At 45.5% G+C, this 12,436-nt stretch overlaps 1 protein-coding gene across 4 annotated transcripts in view; it reads right to left on the reverse strand.

Moving 5' to 3' along the window:
* sema4gb (sema domain, immunoglobulin domain (Ig), transmembrane domain (TM) and short cytoplasmic domain, (semaphorin) 4Gb) overlaps positions 1–12,436 on the reverse strand; it is a 237,962-nt gene that overhangs the window by 55,882 nt on the left and 169,644 nt on the right. For all 4 annotated transcript variants that reach the window (XR_012096070.1, XM_073026894.1, XM_073026896.1 and 1 more), the window contains exons 12-13: positions 10,287–10,402; positions 7,711–7,865 (exon numbers count right to left, since the gene is read on the reverse strand). Coding sequence is in view for 3 of the 4 variants with exons in the window: in XM_073026894.1 (XP_072882995.1) it covers positions 7,711–7,865; positions 10,287–10,402 (271 nt within the window). In the remaining variant the exon portion in view is untranslated. The remainder of the gene's footprint in view (positions 1–7,710; positions 7,866–10,286; positions 10,403–12,436) is intronic.

A 12,436-nucleotide genomic window follows, 5' to 3' on the forward strand; every position in this document is an offset into this window, starting at 1 on the left:
TTATAGTCTTCAGCAAATGGTTTATTATTTTTGCTTTTTCTCTTCCTGGAACATGTTAAATAAGGGAACCACCTTGGCTCCTATGTAAACTAAATCAAAGTTTACCAAACAACTTTGTGGGTGGCAGGAATGCTCTCCCAACCTAGTAATTCCTGCATCTGAGAGCAGTGCCTCTGCTGTCAAATGCTGAATGTGAATTTCATACACCGAAGTTGAACCCTGACCTCACAATCTACCTCGTTGTGGTCCTTCTTTGCGCTTTCTCTTTAACTGCTACTCTACAGTCTGTTCTGCAATTTCTCCTTCCTACCTCCGCCATCACATTTCTGACTGAACCAAAAACCCATGAACACATTTAGCTCTCTTTTGCACTATTTATTTAGTATAGATTCTTATGGTAATTTATCACGTTTGGGTATTGCACTGTACTGCTGCAGCAAAACACCAAATTTCATGACAAACATTCAGTGGCCACTTTATTAGGTACCGGAGGAACCCAGTGCGGTCCTCTGGTGCTGTAGCCCATCTGCTTCAAGGTTCAACACGTTGGGCATTCAGAGATGCTCTTCTGCGCATTACAGTTGTAACGCTTGGTAATCTGAGTTACTGTCACCTTCCTGTCAGCTTGAACCAGTCTGGCCATTCTCCTCCGACCCTCTCATTAACAAGGCAATTTCACCCACAGAACTGCCGCTCACTGGATGTTATTTTGTTTTTCACACTATTCTCTGTAAACTCTGGTGTACTTGAAAACACTGGGAGATCAGCAGTTTCTGAGATACTCAAACCACCCCGTCTGGCACCAATAATCATTCCACGGTCGAAGTAACTTAAATCGCATTGCTTCCCTATTCTGATGCTTGTTCTGAACAACAACTGAACGTCATGAGCATGTCTGCTTGCCTTTATGCATTGAGTTGCCACATGATTGGCTGATCAGATATTTACATTAACGAGCAGGGCTAACGTGTACCTAATAAAACGGCTACTAAGTCAGCAATAATAAACCTGATTCTGAATTCAGTGTTCTTATGTATGGCATGATCAGCCTTGACGGGATGTAAGGAAAGTTTCACACTGTGGCTCAGTAAATGTGGCAATAAGTTCAACTCCAAGCCAATTCTTCCAACCACACACATATATACCGTCAAACCAGCCAACCTTCCTCCAGACCAGGGTGCACAACACAGCACATATAACTCACTCACGTAACACATAAAGGAACATTCACACAGATAATGAGGTGCATATATGATAAAAGTTAAAACATATCCTGGTGCTTCATAGATTCACAATGGGAGAGGAACAGGGGGAAGTCATAAATTCCTGTGTCCTCTGCTATTCAAGGGTGGGTTGTCAGTTCATATTGGTGATATTAAAATGTCAATTCACCCAGCAACAACTGCTGTAAAATTCTAAAGTTACCTCTGTATGTAGAAGTGTTTCCCAGTTTCTGAATGGACTGAGTCTGTTGAATGGCTTTCACTATGTTATTTTCACTTTTTAGAATACTGGATCTGCTAATTTACTCAGATGGCTGTGGAGGCAAAGTCATTGGGTATATTTAAAGTGGAGGTTAATAGGTTCTTGATTAGTCAGGGTGTCAAAGGTTACAGGGAGAAGGTAGGAGAATGGGGTTGGGAAGGATGATAAATCGACCATGGAGCAGACTCCATGGGTGAATGGCCCAATTCTGCTCCATTGCCTCATGGTTTTATGGCCTAAATTTAAGGCTCCGTCCTTTGCTTCTAAGCTCAGCTGTCCAATACTCCTGTCTCGTTTCAGATCCTCCCTTTGGGAGGAATAACAGAGGAGTCTGCTGTGGCCATTTTTAAGCTCTGCACTTCCCTTCTGAAATTCCCAAGGACCAGTAGAGCCGGGTCACAGGAGTAGGGAACCAGAGGCATGTGCAGCAACAATCCCAATCCCTTGTACTTTCCCTCCTTCTCTGGGAGTTACTTTAATTTTGACAAACAAATAAATCCTGGGATCTGAAACCAAACCAGACCAATATTGTAGGGAGTCAGTCTGTCCTGAGGACGGGTGCTGACCGGTTTCTCTCTCCACGGACGCTGCTTGATTTGCCGAGTCAATCCAGCAATTCTGCGTTTGTTCGTAACGTGAATTTTGATTTCTGGAGCAAATTGGCCGATACAAAGTTTTCTCTGGAGATTGAATCTCCCACTACCCTGAATATCCCTAGTGGACTCTAATGATGAAGGATGACTAGGAGGAACTGAGTTGCTGCTCGTTCTCATCGTCTCCCAGATCCGTCACTAGAATGCACAAACTTGATGCAGTTTGACTTTCTCACTGGAGGATTACGAGAGGCAGTCAGTCGGATTCTGTGTGCCTGTGAATTTTCTGGCTGAGCAAGGCTGTTCCTGAGTCCCCGAGAGTGTATATCTTCAATGGATTTGTCACGTCAGCTAGAGAGGTAGAGACAGTGATGAAGAGGGCCTTTGGCTTGCTGGCCTTCAAGTCAAGTAATTTATTGTCTTTTAACTATATACAGAACATGTATATAATGTATATAACCATATAATGCATATAGAAATGAGATGTTCCTCTGAACCAGAGTGTAAAACACAGTAGTACATACAACACACGATAACCTGTGAAAGTGGGGATAAAATCTACAGGTGAATCACACATAAATAACAAACTAGATATTGTAACGCATGGAATAGATTAATCAGTGACACTTTGAATACAATGCAGGAGGAATTTCAGAAGCCTAATGGCCTGGGGGAAGGAACAGTTTCCCGTCCTGATCATTCCTGTTTTTATGCAGCAAAGTCTCCTGCCTGATGGTAGAAAGTCAAAGAGGATGCTGGATGGATGGGTGGGATCCTTAATAATTCTAAGAGCCCTGCATACGCAGTGATTTTGATATAAGTCCCCCATGGATGGTAGGGAGACCCCTATGATCCTCTCAGCTGGTCTCATAGTCCTTTGTAGGGGCTTCTGGTCTGATAATCGGCTGCTCCCATATCAGATGGAAATGCAACTTGTCAGGATGCTCTCCTGTAAAACGCAGTTAAGATGGGGGGGGGGGGAGGGGAGCCTTCTTTGCCTCAATCTCCTTAGGACGAGGAGGTGCTGCTGAGCCCTCTTGTTCAGGGAGTTGATATTAAGGGATGAGGTGAGACAATCCATAATGTGAACTGAAGTTGGGACTGAGCTGTGGAGAGAGCCTGAGCAGGTTGGAGCGTAGGAGAAGGGGGAGTCACTGTGCAGAGGTGCACAAAATCCTGAGGGCCTTTGACAGGTTGAATGCCCCCGGTCTTTTACCCAGAGGCACAGACTTCACAGGAACCCGAGGGACAACTTCCTCACCCAGAGGACGGGGAATGCATGGAATGAGCCAGCAGAGGAAGTGGTTGAGGCAGGTACATTAATGATATTTAAAACGCACGGATACAACCGATACAGGATGAATGCATGGATATCAAAATGCCTATCTTAACGGCACAAGACACAGAACAGGATTAGGCCATTCAGCCCATCGAACCTGCTCTGCCATTCCATCATGACTGATTTATTATCTGTCTCAACCCCATTCTCCTTCCTTCTCCCCATAACCATCGACACTCTTACTAATCAAAAACCTGTCAACCTTCGCCTTAACCATAACCACTGGCTTGGGGTCCACAGCTGTGTGTAGCAATAAATTCTACAGATCACCAGCCTTTGGCCAAAGGCTCAGAGTGATATGGGCTAAAAACAGGGAAACGGCACCGGCTTCGATGGGAATCTAGGACAGTTCGATCCATTTGGGTCAAAGGCCTATTTCCATGCTGCTTGATGCTATGACTCAAGGGAGGGGTGAGAATGTGGGGCCTGGAAGGACAGGCAGCAATGAACACTCTGAGGGAAAGGGGCAGAAGGGGCTGGAGGGACTGATTCTCTTGCTGGGCCCTCTCATATCTAAGGCACCAATATCATTGTGATCCTGGAGCCATAACCAAAGCCAAGACAGCAGAATACCTTTCCCAAAAGGGGCTGCCAAAAATCACTCCCACAGCTTTATGTCCGCCATTTTCATATCTCTTTAATGTTAATTATTTTTACATTCAGTTTGAATTCAATGGTGGAATTTGAAATGAGGTCTGATCCAGTAACCTATTTCCTGAGCTCCCAACCCTAACCCACTACTGACCTAGATTGTAAAGGTACAAAATTCTGAAAGCACATCTTCCCCTGCTGAAGGACAGCTCCTGTCTCAATGCCTCAGAATCTTGAATGGACCACCTGTCCAGTACAAAGGTCTCGACTTCATAAACTTCCTCGCTATCATCTTGTGCTTTGCTGTTTACCTACACTGCATTTTCTCTGTAGCTCTTACACTTCATTCTGCATTGCTATAGCCTCAAGAGGTCCTGGAAATCCTGAGTTACACACACCAAATGCTGGGGGAGTGCAGCAGATCAGGCAGCATCTACGGAGAGGAATAAAGAGTCGACAATTTGGACCGAGACCCTTCATTAGCACTGGAAGGGAAGAGGGAAGAAGCCAAAATAAGGAAGTGGGGAGACAGTAAAGGAATCCAGGCTGGCAGGTGATAGGTGAAGCCAGGTGAGGGCGATGGAGGGTGGGGGATGAAGTGAGAAGATGGGAGGTGTTAGGTGGAAAAGATAAATAGCCGAAGAAAAAGGGAATCTGATTGGAGACGAGAGTGAACCATGGGAGAAAGGCACCAGAGGGAGGTGATATAGGCAGGTAGGGAGAAGAGAAGGAAGGGGTAAGAGGAGAGTCAGAATGGGGAATAGGAGGTAAGAGAAGGGGGAGCAGAGAGTCATTTCCAGAAGTTGGAGAATTAGGTGCTCATGCCATCATAAGGCTGGAGGTAACCCTAACAAAATGTAAGTGTTGCTGGAGTGTCCGCATTGTTGCAGTACAGGAGGCCACGGACCAACATGATGGAATGTGAATGGGGTGTGGAGCTAGTATGGTTGGCCACCGGTGACTATTCCCCGTTGAGGGTGGAGTAAAGGTGTTCGACAAAGCAGCCCCCCCAATCCACAGTATGTTGGGTGTCACCAATGTAGAGGAGGCCCATTGGAACACAAGATACAGTAGGTGGCCCTGAGAGACTCACAGGTGAAGTGCTGCCTCACCTGGAAGGACTGTTTGGGGCCCTGAATGGTGGTGAGAGAGGAGGTGACTGGGCAGGTGTAGCAGGTGCCAGGGGGGGAGATCAGTGGGGATTGCTTGTGGTGACGTGATTATAAATTTTACTTTGAACTTTGAACAGTGAGGATCAGTGGGAATAAGAGATCAACTAGTAGAGAGCAGAGGGGAGGGGAGTCTGTATTTTTATCGCTTTACCTGGCCCTACCTCAATGCACTGTGTAACGATTTGATCTGTATGAACAGTATGCAAGACAAGCTTTTCACTGTATCTCAGGACACGTGACAATAATCTGAACCAGAATAAGCCAGGTTGCTATAGTCAAGAGTTCAGGAATCTACACAAACTGAAACTAGGCTGCCACACCAGAAATTCCTGTTAAACAACTTCCCCTTAATTCCAGTCTGTAGACACACCGAGGCCCTGTTAATACTCTCTGGATGATGGCGCAGTGCCATTGAACACAGGACGGACCTGTTTATACACCTGTTTACATCTGCATCACATTACGCAGCTGAAGTGAAAATTTTTTCGGCTAGCTGTTGTTTCTACCCAGTACTGCAGCTGGTAAACAAAACTGCCAGAGACACCGGATATTGCAGAGACTTGGAGTAAATAAACAAATCACTGGATGAGCTCAGCAGGTCGGGCAGCATCTGTGGAAGGAAATGGTCAGTCAATGATTCGGGTCAAGAACCTTCATTTGAACTCAGATACGTTATACAGAATGCCCCTTCTCGCTGCATCCATCAGGTAGGAGGTACAGGAGCCTCAGGTCCCACACCATTGGGTTCAGGAACAGTTATTACCCCTCAAACATCAGGCCCCTGACCCAGTGTGGATAACTTCACTCACCCTAAATCTGAAAACATTCCACAAGGTACAGACTCACTTTCAAGAATTCAACAATTCATGTTCTCAGTATTATGTATTTAATTTTTCTTTGCACAATTTGTCTTCTTTTGCACATCGCTTGTTTGTTAGTCTTTAAATATAGTTTTTAATAAATCCTATTGTATTTCTATATTTTCCTGTCAATGCCTGCAAGACAATGAATCTCAACACCATATACGGGGACATACATGTAGTGTACTTTGATGATTATTTTAAATTTAGTTTGAGGTCAGGTTCAGGAGAAGGCCAGCAGAAAAGGCAACAGCTGGATTGTGAATAATATACTTTCTTCCATCCTTCCTCATCCTAACTCTCATCTCCACTGTGCAATTCCATTGTCTTCCGGGACAAAGGAAGGAAGAAAAACCCTTCGTAATGACACAAATATCTCGGGAATTCTCATTCCGCTCCCTCAGGCAACCAAACACAGTCCAGAACACTTGATCCGGGTGTAACAGCTCAGTTAAAGCTTAGCTTCAGGGGGATGTGGCCTTGGCTTCAGAGCCTGCCTGTTCCTCTCTGGCCGAAAACTACTGGGTTCAAAGTGCTTAATAAAATTATTCCTATCCAAGACGGGAATGTGCCTTTGGAGTCAGTAGGAAGATTTTGCACTATTGAATAGCAGACATAAGAATGGACAAGATCTGAGATCAGAGCTGGAAATGTTGGAAATACCTAACAGACTAGTCAGCAACTGGGAAGAGATAAAGTGAATTAATGATTCCAGTAGATGGAACCTTTGCCAAACTCCATTCTTGTCAAAGTTCACTCTGTTTTTATTTCTCTACAAGAACCCACCTAATCAGCAAGTTTTTTTCCAACACTTTCTATTTGTTTTTCATGCCTAAACGGACGGGAGCCTGCCAGTTATTAAAATCTTTCCTAATTTTGTTCCAGATTTTATTTTCAAGTTACACCATATCTCAGGGCCATGGTGATAAGGTGAAACAACAGACTCTTCCACAGAATGCAAACCAGTTCTTTCCCCATATCCCTGTAACTCCTGCCTCTTCAAGGAATCTCTGAACCCTTTAGAAAGCCACAAGAGAATCTGCTTCTGACATCTTCTCAGGAACCCACAGAAGTTTCTAAAATTAGGAGAAGCAGAGATATTGTAGGTAGAATCTTTAACCCAGGGTAGAAATGTCAAATACTAGCAGAAATGCATTTAAGGTGAGAGGAGGAAAATTTAAGGCAGAGGTGTGCGATGTTTCTTTACATAGGCAAGTAAAATTGGATAGGTATATGGACAGGAAAGGAATGGAGGGTTATGGGCTGAGTGCAGGTCGGTGGGACTAGGTGAGAGTAAGCGTTCGGCATGGACTAGAAGGGCCAAGATGGCCTGCTTCCATGCTGTAATTGTTATATGGTTATAGAGGGTGCTCGGTACCTAGAATACGCTGCCATGGGTAGAGGTGGAAACAGAAACGACAGTAGCATTTCAGAGGACTCAGACAGACACATAAACATTTAGCACAGACAACGTGGGCTAAATGGCCTAGTCCTGTGATGTACTGTTCTATGTTCTAATGGAGTTCTGAACCCAGAAATCTTACTTTATAATTTTTTCCCATTTTTCCTTGCAAGGAGGTACCAAAACCCCTGCACCCAAAAGCCAGTATCAATCATCTGCGTGATTAGGGGACACATTCTTTCATCGTAACACAGGGCAGTGACGGTACCTGTTCTTCTGCATTCGAATATCCTGGCAAACACTGCCATCCCAACCGCAGTAAGGATCTCGAGCCAGGACACAATCCCAACAGTTTTTGTAGACGTGACAATTGGACACGGGGAGCTGAGTCACCCCACTCTGCGATCCAACGAACAGGGTCCCCTGTAATGAAAGCAGGTCACTGCAAAGTTACGTCATTGTTTTGTGCAGAGTGCGTGGTCACCAGAATGGTGAGTAATAGACGGGGAGAGGCAAGACACTGTAGATGCTGGAATCTGAAACAAAGAACAAGCTAATGGAAGAACGTAGAAAGCTGGGCAGCATCTTGGGAGACAAAGGGGTGGTCGATGTTTCAGGTCGATATCCTGCATCAGGACTGAGTTAGACTCTGTTCCGATGCAGTCTCGATCTGAAATGTTAACTTACACCTTTTGCTTCCACAGATGCTGCCTGACCCACTGAGTTCTTCCAGCTGTTTTTCTTTGGTGCAGCAAACACACCAGGCTGGGTGGTTTGACCCATTCCTGCCATTTAACCAGCAAAGGAGCAACACCGATAGTTAAGGTGGTGAAGAAGGGGTTTGGATAACTTGCCTTCATTAACCAGACACAGAATGTGGGAACAGGGAGGTTATAAAACCCAGGTTAGACCACAGTGACCGTCCTGTGTTCAGTTTGGGACTCTACACCCTAGGGAGAACATGGACGCACTGCAGAGGCTGGAGAGGAGATTCACCGGGACGTTGCCTGAGCTGTGAGGAGGGACAGGACGTGCTGGGTTTCTTTTCCTTGCTGCAGAGGAGGCATCACCGAGGAGGACAACATTACAGAAAGGGTGGATAGTTGGAACTTCTCCCTCATGGCAGAAAAGTCTACAACTGGACAGCGTAGGTCCAGGGTAAGGGGTGGGAGTCCTGGGCACCATCGTAGCATAGCGTTAACGTGATGATACACAGCACAGGGCGTCGGAGTCCTGAGCTCAATTCTGATGTCATCTGTAAGGAATCCGTACGTCATCTCCGCAGAATGTGTGGGTATCCTCTGGGTGCTCTGGTTTCCTCCCACAGTCCAATGACGCACCAGTTAGTAGGCTAACTGGTCATTGTAAACTGTCCCATGATTAAGCTAGGGTTAAATAGGGGGGCGGTTTTGCTGGGCAGTGCAGCCTGAGGAACTGGAAGCACCTACTCTGTGCAGAACCTCGAAATAAATAAACTCAGTATATCCACTTTAGAGAAGTCCTGAGGAAATACTCTTACACCCAGAGAGTGGTTCACATCTGGAAAGCAGTGAGAGAGGGGGTAGTGGAGGTAGGTACCCCCACACAGTTATAAAAGTAAATTGCTTGCATGGTACAGTGAAAAACCTAGAGTACAGAAGGACACTCGAATTGGCAAGGTATAGAGGGCTAGAGACCACATGCTGGCAAACGGGGAGAGAAGAGTTGGTACTTGATGGCCAGCATTGATGTGGTGGGCTGAATGGCCTGCTTCCATGTTGTATCATGCAGCTTGTTGCGGCTCTGTGGCTGAGGTTCTGCCTGACACCCATGGGGTAGGTCTGAAGGCTCAGTGGGAGCATATACTTCTTCCTCAGCCTCAAGGCATGGTCTCCTGTGCCCTGGGTCCAGAAGGTGAGATAGATGGAGGCCTAGTAACTCTCGCTCACCACCCACCCTGGCAGGAGGGTGAGAGACAGGATGGGTTTTGGACCTGTAGACTGCCTTGATCAAACAGACAGATGCCACTCACTAGGCTCACAACAGAAGACAAGCCATGAGAAAAGGTTCCGTCTTCCTCTGCCCAGAATCTCACTGAGCTTCCCAACATATCAAGCTCACATTAAGTGGTTACCATCACAACCAGTGGCTTGCCAAACCTTCCCTTCATTCAGGCCATGAAGCTTGGACCTTAGAGACACAAACCCCTCATCAGGGAATGCTGAGAGAAAGATTACGTTTACATATAACCTTGCACCACCTCAGGGCTCCCAGAATGTTTACAGATGACAAAGCAACTTGAAGCAGAGAATGTGTAGGCACAAGGGATTAGTTTAGTCAGTTATTTAATTACTAGCTAACTTAGTTCTACACAACATTTTGGGCGAGGAGGCTGTTCCTGTACTGTTCTATGTTCCAAGTCTAGTCACTATTGTACAGACTGTGACAATGACTGTAGTAGATGACATTGGTCTTGGGGATCAAGACCCCAGCCGTTTGATGAAACAGGTCACAGGAGCTGAGCTGACGTCTTACTTGAAGGATGCCGCCTACGTCACTGCTGCAACCCCTTGAGATGTCGGCCTGGATTTCTGTAATGGACCTGGTAGGATTTGAACTCACCAACTTCTGACTCCAAAGCCAAAGTTCTACTCACTGAGCCGCAGTTTGCGTGGAGCTATGGGGATGTGAAGTGGGATGGTTGGGTACTGCTTGGGTAGTAGAGTGACATCACTGGTCATCCTGCTGTTACAGAACTCCATTATCCTTTCTCATCGTCAACCTGTCACATTTGTCTGTCTATTGTGAGATCAGTGTGTCTGTAGCCACTTACAGTTGTTCATGGGTAATACAGTGAGGCCGTACCTGGGTTCTGGCTAACACCAGGCTTTCCACAGGCTGTAGGTCCTCGTACAGCCGGATCTCCTCAACGATGTGCGTGCTGGCCCCAGAATTCACCACTTTGTGGATCCAGCCGTTATCTTTGAAACAAGAGACATCCCCGTCATGCTGGAGATCTACAGACAATTCCCTTCCTGCTCAGTAACACTTTTGGAACAAATACAGAGCAAAGCAGGCAGAATGACAATCCGTCCCCTACATACGATACTGAATAATGTGACTGGAATGCTGAGTCATTCCTTCCAGTGGTCAGTGAGATAAATATTTATATCAGGCCTTCGAACATGGTCTAGTGGGTCATCTTTTGTTTAAGAACCTCTTCTGGGGAAGTGGTTTATTAGCCAATGTTTATTATCCAATCCCGAATTGAGGGGTCGACCTTGAAAAAATTCACTACTCACTTCTCAATTCGGACATAAAGTTTCATAAGGTGTGGGGACCTTTTCTTGAATATTTTCATAATCCCTCTTTAGATTAAGTCTCTTTTTTTCAGTCACTTACTTTCAGCTTTTTTTTTGGTAGTAGGCATTATTATTCTTTGTTTGTATTCTCATTTACAGTTTGGGGGTTTGAATGCTCTGACTAATCTTTCTTACATCTTGCGGTGGTTGGTCTGGAGTTTTCTTTTCTGTGGGGGGGGGAGGATATTAACTTTACATGATTTTACTTTGGGTGCTTTTTCATCATTGTTTTGAACTATATAATTGTATGTCTATCTTGCACTGTATTAATCTTAATTTGCTGTTGGATTTTTGTCATAGTAATTGTAGAAATGCATATAAAAATCAATAAAAAAAGAATTGAGGGGTCATTGGAAGGTCAGGAGTCACATGTCAGCCAGAATGTGTCATGGTGGAACTTTTCCTTCAAGTGGGTTTTCCAACAATCCAAAATGTTCACGGTCGCTAATTCTGTTCTACAAGCATCTTATTCTCATTTCACTTTGTCAGTTCGTCAGATTCACACAGACCTGGTGGGATTTGAACTCAAATCTCTGGGGCAGATCTCAAGATGATATCCATTGTGCCCCCACATCTGGGTTGAGATGGAAGAGAAGCTGGGATAGCTCACCTTGCGGGCAGAGACAGATCTGTGGGGAGACTCGATGGAGGATTTAGGAAGTATGAAGGGCTTTGAGAGAAAATTTTCCCTGGAAGGAAGCTTGTTAACCAGAGGACTCAGGTTTGAGCTCCTTGGGAAAAGAACCGGAGGAGATTAGGGTTGTTCTAACTGAAGGTGAGACAGATTCCGAGGTGGGTGGATCATGCCGGACTCAGGAGGACCAGGACTGAGAGATGCTCTGGAGAAGCTTACAGAAATCATTGGGAGGTGAGGAGAGAGAGCAGGACCAGGATGTGATTTTAAAATATTTTTGTAGAAATTGGAGATATGATCAGAGTGCACCAGGGCACACAGTATATTAGTTTAAATGGATGCTTGATGGTCAGTCTGAACTTGATGAGCAGAAGGGCCTTGTCCATGCTGTGACTCTACAACAAGGACAGAGATGGTCAATGGGGTTGGATGTGGTTTAGCAGCTGGTCCGCAGTGAGTGGTTTACAAATGCAGGGTGCTCAATACACAGGGAAACTTGCAGACAGGAAGATCCCACAAACTAGATGACCAACCAGTTGATTGGATTTATTTTGCCTGTGTTGGGTGTGAGGGGGCAGCTGAGGTTTAGTAGAATTGTCTGCTTTATCTCATCTACTTTGCGGGACCTGCTTAACTTTCCGAGAGTTTTAACATCTCAGTGGAAAAGGATAACACAAGGGATCCTGTGGACACTGGAAATCCAGAGCAACACACACAAAATGAGGAGGAACTCAGCAAGCCAGACAGCAGCTATAGATGGGATGGAGACTTCAGGACTGGAAAGGAAGGGGGCAGAAGACAGAGAAAGGAGGAGGGAAAGGAGTACAAACTGGCAGGTGAGGGGAAAGGTGGGTGGGTGACAGAACAAGAATGTAACATTGAAACTTTATAAAGCACTGGTGAGGCCTCACTTGGAGCATTGTGAGCAGTTTTGGGCCACTCATCTTAGAAAGCAAGTACTGAAACTGGAGAGGGTTCAAAGGAGGTTCACGAAAATGATTCCAGGATTGAATAGCTTG

The sequence above is a fragment of the Hemitrygon akajei genome, chromosome 23 (assembly GCF_048418815.1).
Source record: "Hemitrygon akajei chromosome 23, sHemAka1.3, whole genome shotgun sequence".
NCBI classification, from domain to species: Eukaryota; Metazoa; Chordata; class Chondrichthyes; order Myliobatiformes; family Dasyatidae; genus Hemitrygon; species Hemitrygon akajei.